Source organism: Cyprinodon variegatus, unplaced genomic scaffold, assembly GCF_000732505.1.
Source record: "Cyprinodon variegatus isolate N-32 unplaced genomic scaffold, C_variegatus-1.0 Scaffold156, whole genome shotgun sequence".
Classification (NCBI taxonomy): domain Eukaryota; kingdom Metazoa; phylum Chordata; class Actinopteri; order Cyprinodontiformes; family Cyprinodontidae; genus Cyprinodon; species Cyprinodon variegatus.
The window spans coordinates 804,218-826,248 of NW_015150609.1; the positions used below are offsets into that span (position 1 = coordinate 804,218).

A 22,031-nucleotide genomic window follows, 5' to 3' on the forward strand; every position below is an offset into this window, starting at 1 on the left:
CTTCCTTCCTTCCTTCCTTCCTTCCTTCCTTCCTTCCTTCCTTCCTTCCTTCCTTCCTTCCTTCCTTCCCTACATACTTACTGCATACCTACCATTCTTCCTTACTCCCTTTCTACCCACCATCTTTCCTTCCATCCATCCTTTCTTCCTTACACCCCTCCTACTCACCATCCTTCCTTCTGTACTTCCTTCCGTACTTACTTACTCCCTACCTACCATCCCTCGATCTATCCTTTCTTCCTTACTCCCTTCCTACCCACCATCCTTCCTTTCATCCATCCTTCCTTCTTTCAGTCCTTGTTTAGAGATAACTTTTCTATTTAAAAATGTTTCTCAAAAACAGAGAGCCAATATAAAGTAAAGTGTAAACAAAAAAAGCTTTTAAATGTTCGGGAGCCAAAAAGAAAAGGTTAAAGTCAAATGTCCAGATCTTTTACGGAGGAGCAACAGAGCGGCTCATTAGACTGTTTCCACTGGCAGACATGTGTAATTCACTGGGGAGAGGAGGAGACTCAGTGACTTTGACATTGGGGTTTTTGTGTGTGTGTGAAAGCCTTCTGGAATTCAGCCATATTTCAGAGCTCTGCAGAGGGGATTCCTCCAGCTCCACCTTAGACTGTGGACATGTATGAGCTCCAGCTCTATCTCTGCCACTTTGTAGGTCAGCTTCTGTTTTCCTACGTGTCCCTATTGGATTCTGGCCAGATGGGTCCGCACACACAAATATGCAAACATTCACACTACACCTTAATGCCTTTGCCAACAGGAGCAGGGGCACCCCCAGGGACAGCGGCGAGGGTGGGCTGTACCTTGGTGGTGTGTCTTTAGTTTGAGGACATGCTATGAATTGGAGTTTAAACTGTTGACCTGCATCTGAGAGCCTGGTATGTGCACACAGCACTGCCCTGCATTTTCTCCCAACAGGGACTGGTTGAAATCGCTTGTACACAGATGCACACAAAACACCTCCAGCACTTATGCATGCTGACATATGGCGGGGGGGGGGTCTTTCTTGCGCCGACAGAACCTGCAGCTAAAGGTTACATATTGTATACAGAACAGAGATGCTTTAAGTCTGCCTCAAGGAAAACTATTCAGCTTTATTGCTTTGCTTTTAATCTAAAGTGCCAGAGCAGAACAGGAACAACCACATTTACTGCATGTATACCTGGACCAAACATGGAGGTTTTAATTATTAGACAAGCTTAAACATTTTCTTGTTCATTCTGTCCTTCAGCTCTAATATGACAGCCTTTTACATCCATGTTTTTAGATTAAAGTATAACTCTGTGGTCCATAGTGAGAAATAAGCATTTTACTAAAACATAAATGTGCTTTTGTTTTTATTTCTTTTTCTGTAAAGACAAGGAAGCAGGAATCCTAAAAGGCTTTAAAGTTTTCAGCCCCTCCCGGTGCATCGAGGAGTATGCAAAATACCTGAATGTTTCCACAGTTTGCCAACTTACAGATACAAGCCTCAGGATAGTTCATGGGGTTTTTATTTGACAGCCAACAGAAAGTAGGAGATGACTGGGTGGTGGAAGGAAAGGATACACTGTTTCTTTTTTCCATGGGGTGAATTTATTATCAGCCTATCTGAGTCCAAGTTGTGTGGAACCACATTTTGTTCTAGTTCCAGCAGTAGGATGTCTCTCCACCAGCTCAGCATATCAACAAAACTCTAAAGAATTTAAAAATGTGTCCATGCTGATAAGCTTATGATTGAAAAGCAACCCCACAGTATTATACTGCTGCTATCGTGTAAAGTGTGGGATCTCCTTTTTTGACACTTTCCCATTAAGTCAGATTAAAGGAGTGCATAACTAGTAGTCTCTCCTATCTGAGCTGTGAATCACTACTCCTCTAAATTTAATAAAGTGTCATTTCTGGTTAATCCTAGGCTTGTGTTGCATGTTAGCTAAGAGAAAGCACATGTCTTGATTGGATTGCAGTTTTCCCACACTGTTTCCATTTGCAGATGAAAAGCTGAGCAGGACTACGTTGGTCCTCGGATGTTGTTTCATAACCTACCTTCCTTAAGCTTCTCCAAAATTTTTCTGTCTTTGATTATTCTGTTATGCTTAGATTTATACTGAGATGTAAATCCACACATTAGGACTCTTGTTTACTGTGTTTTGCGAGAGTAAACGGGCTAAAATACATTTAACTCTTCACTTTGCCGTTTTTTTTCTCTATAAAATGTTTTAAAACCATGCATCATTTTTGTTTTTTGTCTGTTTTTTTTGTTCATCTCTTTTGTGTTTTGTTTCTTCTCGTTTTCATGCCCTACTTTGTGTTGAGCTATTACATAAAATCCCAATAAAAAATGCAGCGAAGATTGTGGCTCTAATGTGGAAAAAATGTGGAAAATGTCAAGTCATGACCCCTGACTTGGAGGTAAATCTAGGGATAATGGACATTTTCATGGATGCATGCGCTAGCAGTTATAAAAAGGCAATCATTGGCAATCTTTACAGACATTTCACATCTACAGTATGAATAAGGAATCCAGTCTTATATATCAGAGGAAGTTTGGTTACAACTCTGGAGGAGCACTTTATCTATTAAAAACTCCTAAGAATGGAAGACTGTAACAGATTTAGTATTACTCTAAAGCAGAAATCAACACCAAATGGTGCACTCTTCTCTCGTTGGAGGTAGTTTTGGGTTGGTCCCTGCAGATTGCTTTCATGACTGCTGGTCATGTCCCAAGTGGAAGATGTTTTGTAATGATAAGCAAGTAACCACTGAATCCTGGACATAATATTAAACTTTATGTCTTTGTACCTTCGAAAAATCCCAGAAGGACTCTGTAGAAGCAACACATATTGTAGATTTTTATGATTAAAGGCTAGAAAGCAATTACTAAATGACGGCTCCAGCCAAGCCGTCCCCCAGCCAAAAGCTAAAAGAACCCTACAGCCAAGAGCTAAACATAAAGTAAGAAAAAATGTCTGAGGGGTTTCATTACTTTTTTGCAGAGTAGAACCATTGCTCCTCTTCATCAAAAGGAGTCAGCTGATGTGGTTTGGACATCTGGTTGTGTAACCCCTTTGGAAGATTTCCATGAGTATCTCATTCAGCCAAACCTAAAACTCTGCAGTGTGAGAATATTTCATTTCTGGCTTTGAAAGCTTGTCTAAGATGGAAGGTATCTCTGGAGAGAAATGTCTCAGTTTTCATTCTGAGCTTTCTTTGTTTCAAAATGTGGACACATATATGACGTCTATGTAGGGTTTACTTGTCTTGTAAACTTAGCCCCAACATTACTCAATGGGAATACTTCAAAAAGGAAAAAAATATACATTGTTGGTTTTCTTGAAGCCCACATTTGTTTTATCTTTAGGAACATTAAAAATGCATCAATAATTAAAGCTGAACCTCGCTCTCTCTTTGCCAGCAAAGTAACTGGTCTGAGCCTGATTCACCAACATGGCTTAAAAAGCTTAGAGCATATTTGTTTTCAGAGTGGATTTGCTTTCCTTGGATGTATAATGAGAACTATAAACATTAAGATGATGTCTGTCTAAATTTTTCCCCTCATGTTGTTTTTTGCACCAGTACAAGTCCCTGGTCCAGCTCCCAACCTGCAGGCAGTGTCCAACACTCCGACGTCCGTCTCCCTTAGCTGGGATAAACCACTCACAGGCAACGGAGAGATCCTCTCATACAAGCTCTACTACACAGACAGAAGTATCGGTACCGAAGAGGTAAGAGCATCGACTGGCTGCACATAGCAGTCAATACAGGTCTCAATTTCTTTCAGAATGTCTTTTCAGACTAAACAGGTTATTTTGTCCATTGTGAAAAATCATCTAATTCATCTGACTTCTTGGACTAATCAAGGCGATACATAGTTGCTTGTAGGGGTTGTTGCCACAAACTGTTTTCAAAAATATTTTATAACAACCTATTATGGTTTTATATTTCTGTGTAGACATTTTGGCCTGCACTTCTCCTAAAATAGTCCAAACTCAGTTACAATAGATGATTTTAGTCCATGAACTACTGCGGCTGAGAAGTGAAAACATGCTTGAAAACACCAAAATGAGGTTAGTAAACCCAAAAATTAGAATGAAAGACATAGAACTTAGCTAGCAAACACAACGAGGCTAACAATTATAAAACTGGGGCTAGCAAACACCCCATTATGGCTGACAAAAATTTTGGCAAGCAAACACAAAAATAAAACTAGCAATAATAAAAACCACCAAATACGGCAATGAGGCGAACAATTACAGAACTTGGACTAGCAAACACAAAACGAGGCTAAGAAACATAAAACCCAAAAATAAGGTTAGAAATTGCTAAATTTGTTAAACAAACACAAAAATAACACAACACAAACATTTTGCTCTAATTTTGGAAAATATAGGACTCATTTACACTACCCTCTGAAAGTTCCGTGCAGAGTTTGGATCTTAACCGTGCTAGCGAGCTTGGTCGCAAGTAACCGAGCTCGATAGCACGAGGCCTCCTAGTGACAATCTACGATACTACTGTTCTCTAGGATTGAAGGAGGGAACCACACAAATCAAAATGGTGGGGCCCTTTACATTGGGGAAGTTGTGTTTGGTTACATTTGTGATATTTCGTTGTTTGTGGCGAGTCAGGCAAAGAAGGGAGCCTTTGGTGAATTTGCTTGACAGAGTCGACTTTTGAGAAGTGAATTGGACAAACAATACTCTAATCAGGGCATTGAGGTTAATCACATGGTAGGCATCTTACTGATGTGCATTTCCACCAACTACTTGAAGTTGTAAAGTGATGACGTAGTCTGCTCATGTGCTCCTTGTTATCTGAGAAGCGAGCCAGAACTGATCCGCGCCGAGCCCTACTGTTGAACTAGTACCAGTTTAGCGCAGTTGCATCTGGCACGGTCCGGTTCGGTTTGTGTGCCATTTACACTCAACAATTATCTTGGTTACTGTGCTCGGACTGCTCTCGGCATGGTTTCAAAAGGGTTATTTCACCTTTCGGATTCATGAACCTCCATGGACGAGTTTGTCGTTGGATGAAAGAGGTAGGATTTGCCATCAAACTTCTGGCCAGAGAAAAAAACACGTCATATGTAGCTTATATTTGGAAGAAGAATGTTTTCTAGATGACTTGGATAATAGCTTGTTGTCACAAACAACAGGTACAGCACTGGGACTTGCTCAACAGCCGATACCGCACCGTGACGTCACAAACCTGTAGGTGGCAGTAGTATTCTTTGACAAACATGGATGCCTCCAGTAAAGCACATTCAAATGAAAGTTACTCTTAATTAAAAACACTTATAATCTATTGAACAGTATGTAATAATTTTATATTTAAAGTACTTTCTGAAGTTTGAATTCTGAATATGACCAGACTTCTCCTTTAAAACAGGAGATGTGTTAGATCACCTTATGCTGGACCATAACGTAGCAATTAGTTTATTTCCATTTAGCAGCTATTTGATGGTGTAAAGACTTACACATCATTCAGTAGGTTTCCTTTTAGTTGTTTTTCTGTGGAACTCATTCATTCTTGACTCAGCCATCTACCATGCAACTGAACAGAAAGAAAGCATATAGGATTTCCTAGTGTTCCTGCAGCAGTGTCATAAGGGTGTAACATGGATGCTCACATACCGAATAAGCTCCAGCAGCCGCATGATGCAAGCCATTGATGCATTAAAAAGCCTTTAATATGATAATGGGTGAAACGTCAGCCGCTGCGCTGAGTAATGACGCCTCGGTTCCCTGGAGAAGAGAGCTGAAGATGAGCAGGAGAGAGGAGAAAAAAGGTGAACGAAACAGAAATGAAGTTAGAACGACTCAGGGCTGAAAGATATTAATTATTAAAGGGCAAATGGAAGTTAGAGATCATCTATGAAGGACGATGTGGTCACAGGTGAAGATCTGACCCCAAGGTTTGAGTTTGTGATTAGAGTTCTCTGGAAGAAAAATCTCTCTGCTTTTTATTTTTGAAATGTCACGGTTTAAGAGCTGGCTGTACCCCGTCTTAAGTAATTGGGAATGTGGCAGTGGAACCAATTTGTGAAGTAAATCAAACTAATCACAGAAGGGAGAGTTAGTATCTCGGCGGATGACGACATTTTCACACCAAGTTGAAAACAGAAATTAGTGAAGTGAGGCAACAAAATCAGGAACGCACAGCTGCTGGAACTGTCTTGTTTACAGCAAGCTTGTTTTGCATTTAAAGTCAGAACGCTAAGGTTTTGTTTTTGGTGTGTAGGTAGAATCTGTTTTTTGATAAATAAAGCACTTTCCCTGCATGCCTGATCGATATCACTGTATTTTTTCACCCATATCCAACCAGTATTTCTCACTTAATATAATTATTTATACATGTTTTGTTTCAGGATGTTGACATCGATGGTCAGTCATACACCATGGCTGGACTGAAGAAGAACACAGAGTACAGCTTCCGTGTGGTGGCTAATAACAAGCACGGTCCCGGGGTCTCCACGGAGGATGTCATTGTTCGGACGCTTTCTGATGGTCAGTTCATCATTTGAATGGAAAATTTAGACTTTAGGGCTATATATGCTGCATGCATCGTTCAGGTAGTATAACATTGTATTACTTCTTGAGCTCCTTGAGTTATTTACTGTCACAGGTAGGTTCTTCGGCCGTAGGTTAAGGGTTAGGTCCTGTATGATTTAAAGAGGGCCAGCCCTCGCACCCTGAAATTAGGACCGGCCCACCGGGCAAATGCCCAGTATCACAGATTACCAGTCTGAGCCTGGCACTCGCATACAACTAGAGCACTTAAAGACCCTACACCCTATAAGCCATCTGCATTGATCAGCCAACCTGTTTGTACCATATTTCTTGACCTTTCTCACTCAGACTCTAATCAAAGGACCGTCTTGAGTTTGCTATGAACACTAAAGGGCTGGTTATACTTCCCCAGCAGTGTGTCGCAGTTAGCTTCTCACAGGTATGATGCAGATATTTCTGATTTATGCCCAGTTTTGAAGCGTGTTTTGCGCTATTATTCCACGCTACAAAGAAAGAGGGAAATCATGAACTGGCTAAGATTGTGGGTGTCCGTGTGTCGATTTGACGAACTTGTTGGCCGTCTACAACCCCTCATCCAACGCCAGACGACACACAGATCACCCGTGAGTGTTCCCCAAAGACTGGCCGTGGCGCTGTGTGTTTTGGCTTATCTGTGTTATCTGCGTAGACGACCTGGTTTCCGTAAATCCATAAACCAGGCTCACGACACTAATATCAAAAAGACAAAACAACACATGCCATAAATTATGTAGAAGGGTTAGTATGGCTTGTTTCGTAGAGTTTTAAGATAACAGGCTCACTAAAAATATTATTTTACATGATTGCAACTAAACATATTTACACAGCACCCATTAGGCAGATGAGGAGAAAGTAGTGATCTTTGACCTTCATAATATCTGCAGAAAACCAGATTACAAGCATCAGTCTTCAAGCATTGTGTTGTTTTGGGTGAATTTCAGCCATTAAGGTCAAACATGAGCTTCCCTGCACATCAAGGCAGTGCTGGATCATCTGTGAGGCCATCTGTCTGATGGCTGAAGTCAGGCCCAAACTCTGAATCAAACTGTTGCTTTGGCTCAGTCAATCTGAAGCACAACGTGAGAGTATTTAGAGAGCTGTGCTGAAACTGTTGTCTGCAAATTTCCCTTTTGGAAAAAACATTTTGATCTCAGTGAAGCTTAACGTGTTTAAATAAGAGTTCTAAATCATGGTTACAAATAAAAGGGAGATAAAACCCCTGCAAGGTGACACAGGAGCCATGCAAAAAAACAGGGAGATTTGAATATGTTCAAAACTCAATGAAAATGTTTTTTTTTATCATGTTTGTATAAATAAACCTTTATTGAGATTTTTCTGCTGATTATTTTAGTGTTTGAAAAGAAAATAAACAGAAAACTGGTTAATAATAATGACGGCAAGATTCAGGATATTGGGACACATTTATTGTTTCATCAGTTTTTAAATGTATTTTTTTGTAAGTCAGCATTGCTCAATAGAACAGGCTTTAAACAACATTTCTTTCACTTTAGAAACTTTAATTTTATGATGTTTTTTTTTTTCTTCTCAGTTCCAAGCGCCCCTCCCCAAAACCTCACATTGGAAGTTCAGAACTCGAAGGTAAGACATTAAGTAAATAAAGGGGAATATGTCAGGCTAAACAGTCTGTTACAGTTCTGTTTCTGCAGAAAAAAGTGTAAACCTTTACCATTTGTTGCAAATGCCAAAACCTCAAGATTTACAATGAAAACAAATAACCTTAAACACAAACAAATCGAATCCAGACTGTTTATGTAGCTTGTGTCTCCACCAAACCCTGCCTGACTGTCAGGTGTGCAGCAAACAGACACAAACAGCTGAGTAGATTTGTAGCCTGCAGGCCGCAGCGGCCTTTTACACTGTGAGATTAGCTACATCAGAGGCTTCAGCCCCAGTCGGGTGCACAGACCCTGATCGATTCTTTCGTTGACAGGAGATTTGTCTGTCAGAAGGTTTTATCCTGTATCACTCTTGCTACATGAAACCAGGCTTAGAAGCCTACAGCTCAAATATACAGTGGAGGAAAAAAGTCAGCCACTGATTGTCCAAGTCCTTAAAAAGACAAGAGAGGTCTGTATTTTTCATAATTTATACACCCCAATAATGAGATAAAAATGAGGGGGAAAATTCAGTAAATCACATTGTAGGATTTTTAAAGAATCTATTTGTAAATTATAGAGGAAAATAAGTGATATTGATAACCCACAAGTAAGCAAGATATCAGTACTGAAACAACATCTTTAAGAAGCTTTTCTGTCCTCCACTGGTTACCTGCATTAATGGCACCTATTTGAACGTCCATCCAGCCTTCTATCACGCCTATCCCAGCTGGGGTTGTGAGAGGTGCTGGTGCCTATCTCCTGCTGTCTATGGGGGGGGGTTCCACACTGGACAGGTCGGCAATCCATCGCAGGGCAGCAGAGATAAAAAGGACAAACGACCATTCACACCTAAGGAGAATTTAGAGAAGCCAAATAACCTAACAGTCATGCTTTTGGACTGTGGGAGGAACCCGGAGTACCTGGAGAGAACCCACACATTAGAGACTTACACGGGAGTGGATTTTCACTCCTGTCCCGTCCACCTCCCACAGAAAAATATTGTGTCATGTCCCGATCCCGGGCCAGAGAAGAAATCTAAATCCTGTCCCGTCCCACTCCTGGTGAAATTACTCCCACTCCCATCCCGCTCCCATTCAGAATGACTCCCGCTCCTGCACCACTACCATTCTTGTTTTTAAGCGCGGGTGAAAAACTCAGAGTGGAACACTGTTGGTTTTTGGGTCGTGTAGTTTTTTTGACTCGCATTATAGTGTAGGTTTCAAGAAAAAAAACTACAAAATGGCGGCGCCAGTACTGGATTTTTTTTCTTTCTATTTTATTTTATTTTTTGGCATCAATCCTAGTTTTTTTTAGTTAGCCTACTATTGGTTTGCTCCCGCTCCCGTCTGCTCCCGTTAATGTTTAATCCTGTACCGTCCCAATCACGTGATCGTTATTAATACCAACTCCCATCCCACGGGAATCCTGTGACCCGTGGGATTCCCGAAAAAATGTCAGTCTCTACCACACATGCTCATGGAGAACATGCAAACTCCATGTAGGAAGAAGCGGGCAGATAATTGGCCCTGGAAACTTCTTGCTGCAAGGCAGAAGTGCTACTAACTGCCCTACTGAGCAGCCCCCGTGTTTGAACGTAATACCGAAAATCGAAATACCTAAAATTGATAAGGACACTCAGGCCACAATGGACATGAGTCAACATTCACTATGATTTCTGTCTGAAAAGCGCTGGCAGTTGGGCTTCTTACATGTGGGCCTTTTATAAAACCCATGTTTTGGGCTTCATAAGATAGAGCTACAGCTGTTCGCTACATTTGTGTAACTTTTTTTGTAGTTCTTTTTGGGAAATTTGGCAAGTGTTAGTCATGTGCGTGTCCAATTCGTAATGATGCCCATAAGACTGAAAGCTGTCAGGATTCAGCACAGCTGTTCAGAGCTCCTTTCCTACCCTGGATGATGTTCCTACTGTGGACCTGGTGGAAGGTAAAGAGATAGGAACTATGATCAGGTATTCATATTGAGCCTCAGACTTCACACTCAACTGTGGCCAAGACCAAAGAGCTTTTGAAGGAATCCAAGAAAACAATTGGACCTGCAACAGGCTGGGAAGAGTTGATCTACAGTAGCCAAGCTAGTTGGTAAATAAATTACAGCTGTCGAGGGACTGGAGGTAAATGAAGACATACAAGACCATTGATAATATCCCTCGATCTGGGGCCACAAGATTCCGCTGGGGTCAAATGCTATATTCACACTGCAGCCTGAAGTGACCCAAATCCGATTTTTCTGCTCATATGCGACCTGGATCTGATCTTTTCATGGCAATCTGAACACCACAGATCCGTTTTTTTTCCCAATATGCACCAGGCCACTTGGCTCTGTGGTCCTGAAACCGATGCAAAGCTGATTTTTTCAAATGCGTCCTGTGTCTGAACCACAAGGGCGCATTCATCCGACCTGAACACCATTAATACCCGACAAAGGTCACTATTCTGCATCTTCCTATTAAGAAGCGCCAAGAAAAACAACAACCATGGCGGACGATGATGCGGAGAGCAGTATTTATTGTTTAACCATCTTGAAAAGATTGTGTTTTTATGGTTGGGAAAGATCGCTAGATGCGCTCCGGCACTACCATCCATGTTTACTTCCATAAACACAGAGCACACTGGCATGTGATGTCATTGCGTCCTCTACTGCGCATGCGGGACACTTGCGTTGTATGACTGCAGTTCACACAGGAGATCACATACAAGTCGCATATATTTGGAAATGTGAACGGCAACGCAAAAAAATCGGAATTGAGCATCAAGGCCTGCATTGTGAACGTAGCCTAAATGATAATGGGAATGTTGATCTAAAATCCCAAAACTACAAAGAGGGACCTTAAGAATGACCTTAAGAGAGCAAGGATGAAAGGAACAAAGGCTACCATCAGTAATACACTAGACCGAGAGGGACTGAGATCCTGCAGTGCCAGACATGCCCCCCTGCTTTAGGCAGTACATGTCCAGGTCAGTCTTAATGATCCTAAAGAGGTTTGGGAGAATATCATGTGGTCAGATGAAACCGAGGCAAAACTTTTTGACACAAACACAGCTCTCCATATTTAGAGGAAGAAAAATGCTCAGTTGCATCCAAAGAACTTATTGTGAAACATGGGTATGGAAACATCATGCTTGGGGACAGGATGACTGATCCATGTGAAGCGAAGAATGATAAAGCTATGTTTCCTTAGATTTTAATCCAAAACCTCCTTCCATCTGTGAGAGCATTGAAGGTTGAATGTGGCTGAGTCTTCCATCATGATAATGATCCAAAATACACAGCTTGGGCAACAAAACAGTGACTCCTTTAAAAGCATTTTCACAATGAAAATGGCAAACCTCTCATCCTTCTACGTAGGAGACCTTGCACAATCAGTGACCAACCAAATACTTTTTGCCCCCCTTGTATTGATACAAGAACAGCAAAAGGGATGCTTTGGCAGCAATTTTCTGAGATAATTACTTTTCCCCCTACTGAGTATCATTTAAAGCAAATGTCTATATGTTGGTGTCCTTAATATTTAGTTTCCTTATAATTTCTAATGAAGAAAATAAACTATTTATGGCACTGGTTACTCACAGTATTTGCTTGTGTTGTTGCTACATTTCCTGCATTAACAAGAAGTCAGACTGTAGTTTTTGTGGGAAGTTCTTGATTGGACACAGCATCCAGAGGTGGCTTCTAGCTTTCGGGTGCCGATGCTATTAAAAGTCAACGCAGTTCTCGGCCTCCCACCGTTTTAGCCATTTGATCTTCAAACAGAGAGCTGTGGGCCTATTTATTGTACATATCCACCAGGGTGATGGATTAAAATTTACAAAAGCTTTCTCACTTCTGACATGTGAGACAGCGAGCTCAAAAAGGAATCTACAGAAAAGAAAGAAAGATGGGCAAAACCTCAGGGTGCATACGGATCGACTTCTGAAGCAGCAGCCAGCACTCAGCCCTACTGGTCGATGCAAAGCCCGGACTGGGGGGTGGGGGGGGTGCTGACAGACAATCCTATCGCAGCCTCCCAGCTTGCGTGCAAACTGACCACCCCTGCTGAGGCGTGCTGGGCTGAGTGTTTTGGTGGGAAAAAAGCCTTGCACAAAATTAAGAGTGAAAAAAGGGAGCACTCAAGGGAACAGTTTTATGAATGGATAATAAAGGCCTAGAAAAAGCCAATATGAAACAGACTTAAATTGTTATTTTCTTTTCTTTTGAATCTGCATTTTAGCTTTTCCATTAAGAACTAAGCAGTGAGCTGTGCATTAAAATAGAAAGATAAATAAGAGTTTTCTTTTTTCTCTCCAGGCTCTTCACATGCTAGCATGTTGTGGCCATACGTCTTTTGTTTTTCATTTTCGAATTTTAGCTCATAATCCAACAAAAAGTTTTGCAAAGTGATGAAATTGAGGAATAATTACACAACATTTTCAACTTTTTTCAAATTAGAAATCTGAATTGTGTGTCTTGCATTGAACCGAGTGAAAAACCAAGTAGGGCCTCCATTTACTGCAGTAACAGCTGCTGGTCTGTATTGATATTCTGGTGAGATATCTCCTTTCTTTCCGTCATGAAAACTTTACGTCTGGGTGTAGAGGTCAGTTCAACTGACTGCATTACCCCCCCTTAGCATGCTATAGGAAGCTGCCATAGCTATAAACCCCTACTTATTTATTCACTTCCAGAGTCAAAAGGGGGCATCTAAAACATTCAGAAATACATTTAATTCAATTCAGTTTATTTACATAGCACCAATTAACAACACATCATTTCAAGGCACTTCACAGAGACAATTTAATTGGATCTTGCAGTCAGATTGGTTTTCTATCTAAGGAAAACCAGCTTATTGCAGCGACTTATTGACTCTTCAGCAATCCCTCAAATCAAGCATGCATGTAGCGTCAGTGGAGAGGAAAAACTCCCTTTTAAAAGGAAGACACCTCCAGCAGAACTAGGCTCAGCGTGAGCAGCCATATGCTGAGGCCGGCTGGGGTTAAGTGAGAAAGGAGACAAACAAAACAAACATAGAAGCACTGATCTATAAATACTCTATGTTAGAAAAGGTAATTGTAAGCTAGCTCCAGTAGGGGCAAGCAGATGAACTCTGAGCCAGTTGCAATGTCAAAGGGCTGAAAAACAGCACATACAGTTAGTCACAGTACAAGCTGAGCACAAAGCTATGTCAAAATCAGGACTAAGCACTGAAAAACAGTCCGAACTCTATCATCTACAATCTAGGCATTGTCGGCTGCAGCCCGGCTGATATTTATCTGCAGAATGGTGTCACAGCAATAGAGGAACAGACCAGATGAAGCTACTATGACAGGAAAAGCAGAGAGAACATAAAGTTAGGGGTTGAAATAACAAATACTGCAGAATGGGAGAAAAGAGATAGAATAAAGCACAGTGATGAAAAGTGTTCCCCATGTCCTCCAGCACTCTAAGGCTACAGCCGCATAACTAGCAGAATAACATTACATGTTTAATTACACACAAGATGGCCGATTACTTTCTTTCAACAATGATTTTCAGTTTATTTATATAGCACAAATTCACAATACATGTCACCTCAAGGCAATTTACTATTAACTGATCTTCTACCTGAGCTGTGGATATCTACAGCTGACCCAGAGTTAATTTATGCACCTTGTTATGTTTTTACATGTTTTTTACCCTACTCCGTTCATGTCCAGATGGATTGTTGGTGCAGTTTTTAGAAATGTGATGGATGTTTTGGATGTAATAATAAAACCTAATCCTGCTGTAACTTCAGCATATACCTCCCCCTGTGTTCTTCTAACTTTGCAATGCTGATTGTTGGTTGTTTACTGACGTTCTTTAAAAAAACCTTCAGAGCGTCAAAGGTTTTAATGGGTGAAAACATGAAAAATCTCATGTAAATGCATCCTCCATAGATCCCTAGACGGAGTTCTTCTCCGTCACCTGTAGGGCGAAGTGAGAATAATGTGTTTGTATTCTTTTCTATTTTTTGTCATCTGCCGTTAACCCCCACCCCCCCTCCTGGGAGTTCACAAAGTCAATTAAACGTGTTTCAACGATCAAGGCGAAGATGAAAGAAAGGCAACACACATCCCTGTTTAGTGGTCCATAGTGTAATAAGAAAAATGGAAATAATTGAACACACTTAACCCAATTTTAATTTGTGAGATTCCCTCGACTCTGCAGGGGTGGAGCTTGCCGTGTACTCAGGCTCTTTGTGCATCAGTGTGACAGTGAGAGAGTGTTAATTAACTGTTCTCCCATGCTGAGCTGCCCCCCCCTTCAACATCTATCGCTTAAAACACACAGAAACTAAGATGACTTCATCCAGCAACAGCGCAGCCTGCTAACAAAAGGTCCAAATTCATCTCTGACTCTCCAACTGAGCATCTTCAAACCCAGCTCTTACCTAGCTCATCAGGGTTCCCCCTTCGGTTATTTATCTTTATTTCACTCGTAATGCATCGGTTGACACCGCTGCTCAGAGGGGTGTTTGCTTATGTCAGACCCGGCTGTTTTTGCTCCCCTGGCAGGAGGAAGGGAGGTGCAGAGTAGGAAACCTGGGGAGTTGCATTAACACAAAAACACCCCACAGCGTTCGTTTGAACGTGGGACACTTCCTGCATAAACTATGAGGTTCCCTTTTGTAAATGCAGGCTTTAAATGCACTAAATAAGACGTTTGGCTTCTGAGTCATTTATTTCCTGCTCTTACTTTTTCAGAGTATCATAGTTCGGTGGCAGCCTCCTCCGCTCAGTGGCCAGAACGGGGAAATCACCAGCTACAAGATCCGCTACCGTAAAGTTTCCCGGAGGAGCGAATCAGCTGTGACCACAGCAGGAACTGAGCTTTTCAAGCTCATTGATGGTAATGTTTCAGTCCTTTGTTCACCTCTGATAATAGATGTTATAACAGTGTTATTAGGTCACACAGACCAGGTACAGCATCCCCTAACGCCGAGCTTATTCTGCAGGTTCTCTATATGATCTAGGTTTAGGATGCAGAATAGCTATAAAGGATGGTTAATTTGGTGTCTATTAAACAAATTCTGACTAGATCTAATTATATAGTAATTTTTGGTAATTATTCTGCTGAAAGAAATAATGAGGATCCATTTTTAGTTAACAGTTCACGGCCACCAGATTTTTATTTTAAATCTCTTAAGATTGTAGAGAGTTCATGTTCTCTAACAAGGTCCTAAGGGCCTGTGGATGGGAAATTGGTCAGCAGCATTATTGATCCTCAACTGTATATATCCATACCATATATTCATCTTTTGTTTTAAACTTCTCCCAATTAAATTTTTTTCCCCCATTGAAATAATCAGTTTACTCTTATCTGACCAAAGCACAGAGTTCCAATTAAAGTCCAGATCATATTTATAACTTCACATATCGTTGTAAAAATACAGTTTCCCTGTAAAACCTCCTAAAGAACCAGTCGTGGGTGTTGGTATACCTTAGTTACTTTCTTCCAAACTGTTTCTGGAGGAAACATAGTTTTGGAGACTTATCCATGTTTTCCAGCTGTTTAGAGCATTTTAATTATTTCTCTGACTCAGGATATGTCACCTTAGGTGAACTACTATTTATTGTTGCTATTGCCTGATTTATACTTACTCAACTGGAAGTTTTGTCCTTCCTAGCTAAAATTCCAAAAAAGTAAAAAAAATAACAAGTTTAAAGACATTTTGCTTCCCATCCAGGAAGCTTTTTCAATTCAAAATGTCTGGATTAGGGCTAAACTCCAGGCTTTATAGAGTGCACCAACAAAGCCTTGTAATGGCTTAGAAAACATGCAAATTGATCTAAAAGAAAATGTCCACCATTTAGTACTGGAGAGTTGTTGAGTTTTTTTTTTTGGCCTGCAATACCCGATACTGACCCGTGCCTGAGAAAAGGGGAGTCATTAGGGGCGTTGTTTGCCTGGCTGACCAGGTGAGATGTTTTGCAATGGGGGTCGAGATGATAGCGTAAAGAAATCAACACTATCGCTGTGTTGTAGGTTTTAGAGAGCGGAAACGTGAGTCCACCCCCTCTGTTTAAGGTGGACTTTTCTCTCTTAATATAAACAGCTTCCTTTGCACCCCTTTAAACCACCTGTCTTCTTTGTCTAAAATGTAAACATTATGGTCATCAGACAGATGTCTTTTATCCTTAAGATGTAGATGGACAGCCGAGTCTTGTCCGGAGGAGGTAGCCCGTCTGTGTTGGGCCATGCGTCTGTGGAGAGGTTGTTTGGTTTCTCCAATATAAAGATCAGAGCATTCCTCCCTGCATTGAACTGCATACACCACTCCACTCAGATTTGGTCTCCCTAGTTAGAAGTAGGGAATTTTCCATAGATAATTCACTTCTATATAAAGAGTTAATGTTTTAAGAACTATTGCTAAACATGATTATGTCTTAAAAGCAGTTTTGTCTCAGACCAATATATGAATATATTTAAAATAATAATGGGTGTTTTCTACAACTTTCAGTCAGACCCTTGAGGGCTTGCTCTCATATCAGCTCTGCATGATCCGCTTTGTTGTTCCTTTTTGACTTTATGCAATTAAAGGCAAAGGCAAAGGAGGCAGCAAAAAATATTTTTTTCAATGGAAATCATCAAACAATTTCAGGTAGTTTAATTGCTGACTTAAAATTAAAAAATATCTACACAACCTGGGGGTTTTTGCAGTCGTATCTTTTGTTTTTCATTCATACATTAAAAGCTGCTAAATCACTTTTCCATTTGAAGAAACCAGCTCTATTGCGCACACAGGAGCTCCTGTCTGTCTTGGTTTGTATTTCCCACCTGTGGACAGTGTGAAGGTAGTGATTGATTTTTGCTGTTGACTTAAAACTTTTGACGGTTTTGGGTTTGTCAGTTTAATCCCTTGGATGATTTGCAGTTTGTTCTTGTTTCAGGATCAAATAATGTTATGATGTGACATAAGTTATATAACGTAACCTAATTCTAATCTAGGTTTTTGCATCCTGAGAGATTTTTGTGTCCCCATGTGATGCTTTGGATATCCTAATGATTAAATCTTTCATGCTATCAGACACTAGTTTCTCCCAGCGAAACACAACTGTCTGCTGCAGCTGATGTGCTGTAATATTTAGAATCCAAACTCCTGATGAACCTGATGTACGCACTCAGTCGGATTGTATGTCTGAGCCTCATCTAAACGCATTGAATTAAAGTTACAAGCCTTGTTATGTAAAGATTACACACTGTTACCAGCCTCATTCTGCACAAAATCACCAGAAAGAGGCGCACAGCAACAGTGATTAATATTAGATGTTGTCTCAGCAACTTTCAAGTGGCCCCGCCTCCCGCTGTGCGCTGCATCAAAGAGAATTTACACTTAAAAGTTGATTTTGGAGAACACTCCAGGGGGTGAAACAGGGTGGTGTTTGTTGGTTTAGAAGCGTTATGAAAGATGCGTTGTTGCCTCGGAGGCATATATGGTAAGGCGGTCTTTAGTAGACCCCCTCAAGGGGGAGCGGTTGGGTGAGTGAGTAAAGCAGTTAGAACAGAGAAATGACTAGAGAATTAGAATGGAGCCTACAAATAGCACAATATGATGACAATGACGGATTTTATTGCAAATTGATACAGAAACAGCTCATTTGTCAACAGGCACATGTATGAATACTGAAACCTGCAGCCCTCTCAAAGGGAGATATCCCTATAAAATATGAATCAATGTGAGGTGCAACATTTTTTTATGCTCTCTGGAAGCCCAGTTTTCCTTTTCGTGTTCATCTCTGGATTTTAATGGTTTAGATTTTATTTTTTTTTAAGCACTGAAACTTTGAATAAAGCTGAAATTTCAACCTTTACTCTTTTTTTATTTTTAAATAAACATTTTACATAGAATATTCCCTGCACCTGAGCCCATCTAGCTTTATCCATCCCGGGGCAAGCTGAGAGACGCTCACCCCTCCTGCTAAGTTGTTATTTTTCAGAATATTTACTTTCCTCTGCAGCGATTGTCAGTCTGAGAAGCCCCCGTTACCGTGGCGATGGAAGCTCAGGATCACCAGGCTGCCCCTGCTTACCCCTTTACTGCACATTGACGTTCAGCTGGCTGAAAGAGGACTTCTGTGTCTTCTATTACTTTAAGGGAACAAAAAAAAAAAAACATTCAGCTTTCAGGAAAATCATTGACAGTTAAACCATAAAATTAAAAAGGACTTTATTAAGGCAGCAAAAGTCCAAGCCAGCTCATGGATTGGTAATTCTAGTTAAAAAGCATCGCGTGGGCAACAGTGTGGCTTATTACGGAGACCTCCAGGCACCACGCATGATCTGGAAAACAAGAAATCACTGATGCTTATTCAGAACCAGCTTCTAAAAATAAATGGTGCTGAGAATCATCTGTTTTTTTTTAGCTGATTTAGTGAGAAAACCCTTCAGGAGGCCTATTATGTTTTATTTAATTGATTGAACACCTTTACACAGCTCTCTAAATTATACAAAAACAGACTGAGGTGCTGTTATATTAATGTTTGGTTAATAAAAATAATATGATCAACATCAATAGAGAAAGAACTTCAGTTAGAATTTAGTAACTTTTGGTTCAGTCAGAAAATATACATTTTTTTCCCCATGTTTCAGGATGCAATCTATCAGAAAATCTGACAGTGAAAAGAATTAAAGATTAGGGTGATGGTGAGGAGGTCTTCCAAACGCAGATGTAGATTTGGTCATCAAATATAAAGAAGGTTATGGATAATTATTTACATGGAAATGAAAACTTTAAAATATTTCTTCAATTGCTCATCCTTATAATTTCTGTTGACTTCACAGAGATGTTTCTTTTTTCCTTAAAATCAAACTGCTCAGTTAAATGAAAACAAATTTTAATTTTAACATGAATAGATATAAAATAATGATGATAAATTTTATTTCAAAGGCGCATTTCTGGACACTCAAGGTCAACGTACAAAAGATAAAAACACAATGGCAGAAACAAAGTCAAAAGACAGACTAAAAAAACATTTAAAAAAGTGCACAGGCTGTAAAAAAAAAACTCTGGGCACGCTCACATTTATTAATATATCTTGAAGGGTTCTATATTTTCCCACTATCATTTAGCCCGGTTTGCACTATCTTGGGGAAGGAGTTTAAATCTGAACACCACATTTATAGTGCATTTTGGAGAAAATTGATCATACATTAAAAGCTGGGACTTAAAGACTTTGGACTTTTTTTTTTTAGGAAAACTCATTTCAAATTTGACAAGTCTAAGTTTCACCGTTTTAGAATAGTTTTGCTTAAAACAGAAAGTTGTTTACCCCTCTGCTGAACCTAAAGCCAGCTGCACTGTTCTGCTGGTTCACGATTATTGGAACAAAACACTAATAAAGCCCGCCTCAGATTTCCAGAATGTTTTCATAAAAAAACAAACCTTTGCTAAGTCTGAGTTTCCTATTTAGGTCTGGAGCCTGGGACCGAGTACTCCTTCCGAGTTTCCGCTGTGACTGTAAACGGGACGGGACCAGCCACCGAGTGGGTCCCAGCAGAGACATTTGAGAGCGACCTGGACGGTAACCAGTCTCAGCTAAACCAGAACCCTTTTGTGTGCTTCTGCTAATCAGAGTACATTCAGATCTGCCCTAAACTCCTTTTCCTGCATTTACTCCCAACAGAAACCCGTGTACCGGACCAACCCAGCTCGCTCCACGTCCGCCCGCTGGTCAACAGCATCGTGGTGAGCTGGACGCCGCCAGAGAACCAGGACATCGTGGTGCGGGGCTACACCATCAGCTACGGCATCGGAAGTCCCCACGCTCAAACCATCAAAGTGGACCACAAGCAGCGCTACTACACCATTGAGAACCTCAGTATGAACACTACATTTATCTGCATGGTTCTCATTCTGGAGACGCCACTTATTGCTCAGATTGGTTGGATTTTTTTTACTTCCAAGAAATTAATGATGCTTCTTTTGGTTGAAAACATAATCAGGTTTGATGATCATTCACGAAGCGCTAATAAGATAATGATAAGACCTTTGGGACTCTTTGTCTTTGTGCTGAATATGGATACTTGCCGCAAACATGTTCCTGGGAAGGTAAACATGTCAAGTCTGATGTGTTACATAGCATTTAATCTACTAATGAATGAAGAAGCAGATGCTGTCAAACGGTTCATTCCTGCTACATAGTGGATTCTTTGAAGTGAATTAGATCTTCTCTTACTACCGAGCCACTAATTACACTGATTGGACTGATGGGGACACACTCGTTAAAGGTCAGCTCGTTTAATGCTCCCAGGACAAAAAGGGGTATCAATTAAACAAAAATGTAATTGAAATTTCAAATTTGATTTCTGTAATTTTAAAAAGATTATGTTTTACAGGAAGTAAAAACCCAAAAATTTAGATTTTCTGGGAAAATTTGAAACAGATGAAGCAAGGCTTTTTAATTCAGAAATGTTTTATTGTTGAATTATTAAAAAGTAATTTTTGTGAAATACTGATCAAAGACAAAATACCAGCATCACTGTACTATACTTTAACTATAAACATGTTTACTTTGGGCCTTTCTTCTTCCTCAACACTCTTTTACCTGGATTTTTAAATAAAGGGCGAAATGTAACTTTGTTTCAAGAAGAGAATGTTTGGCCACTGTGTAAAACTCCACTCTTATTTCTCCTTAGCTCAGCCAGGCTCATATTCTGACCTTATCTCTAGCAAAAGCTTAACAGAAGGAATATAAATGTTGCATCTTTTCCTGGATATGTCCCACAATGGTGGCTCTTGAAGCTCCAACTCCAGCCTCCATTCAAACCATGTGAATCTCCTTCAAACTCCTGAATTCAATATCTTTCACAATCCTCTACAGGCTGCAATTATCTCTGCTGTGTGAACAATTTTTCCTTCTACTAAACTTTCCACCCAGCTTTACTAAACAGGATGTAAATAATCTATTAGAACCAAACATTTTTTAGTTTTTGTCAATATTTTGATTTGCTGAGAACTTTATTTTAGGAATTTCCTTCATTTTACGCCTGAAAAAAAACAGTAATAATAAATATTAGTCTTTGTTTGGTGAGTCTAAACAACATTTAATTGATTTATTCCTAATCTATTGAGATGCTGTTGGATTTCATCTTTCAGAACCTTCTAGATTAGTTATTTTACGTCATAATGATGCACTAGACAACAGGATTTACATGTTCTCTTTACAGGAAGCAAAGAGTTCAGACATATGCATTAGTGATCTGATCATTGTTTGAAAAACTAGGACAGTGTCCAGAAGCAGGTAAAAAAAGTAGACAAGCAGTGTTGCAAATATCCCATCATGCATAATAAAGCTGTCATGACAATCACTGCAAGTAGAGCGAGTGTGTTTAAATATTCCTTGTGCTAACTGTGCAATAATGAGTAGAGAGTCTCTGGAGTTGGGCTTGATTAGACTGGCTGTATCGGTTTGTCTCCCTCACTGACCTCTGTCTCTCCTCCTACAGACTCCGGTTCCCATTATGTGATCACGCTGAAGGCCTTCAACAATGTGGGGGAGGGGATCCCTGTGTACGAGAGCGCAGCCACCAGGGTGCAGTCAGGTATGAACTGCACACACCTGCAGCTTTTTACACAAAATAAACAAAACAAAAACACCCTTAATTACTTAACTGTAAATGAGAAGGAAAACAGTGGAGAGAAAATTTCATTTTGGAGCTCAGCTTCCTGCTCCTGATCACAGACGATAAAAAGGAAGTGCTGTTCACGCTTCTCTGGATTCAGCTGACATTTTTCTCGTTGCCCTCTCGCTAACCTGACATCATTATCAGACTCGGTGTATCTCGACTCTAAATTACTGAGCAGAAAATGGGTCATCAGTCTGTCTCGCTGCTTTAATTAACTCTCTTCACAGCGGCAGTAAGT

General features: G+C 40.3%; 1 protein-coding gene across 15 annotated transcripts in view; it reads left to right on the forward strand.

The window, feature by feature from the left end:
* The window catches only part of neo1 (neogenin 1), a 230,847-nt gene that overhangs the window by 181,578 nt on the left and 27,238 nt on the right, over positions 1 to 22,031 (forward strand). For all 15 annotated transcript variants that reach the window (XM_015377565.1, XM_015377567.1, XM_015377554.1 and 12 more), the window contains exons 10-16: positions 3,562 to 3,710; positions 6,353 to 6,491; positions 8,083 to 8,132; positions 14,872 to 15,016; positions 19,579 to 19,689; positions 19,792 to 19,986; positions 21,614 to 21,709. In XM_015377565.1, the coding sequence (XP_015233051.1) occupies positions 3,562 to 3,710; positions 6,353 to 6,491; positions 8,083 to 8,132; positions 14,872 to 15,016; positions 19,579 to 19,689; positions 19,792 to 19,986; positions 21,614 to 21,709 (885 nt within the window). The remainder of the gene's footprint in view (positions 1 to 3,561; positions 3,711 to 6,352; positions 6,492 to 8,082; positions 8,133 to 14,871; positions 15,017 to 19,578; positions 19,690 to 19,791; positions 19,987 to 21,613; positions 21,710 to 22,031) is intronic.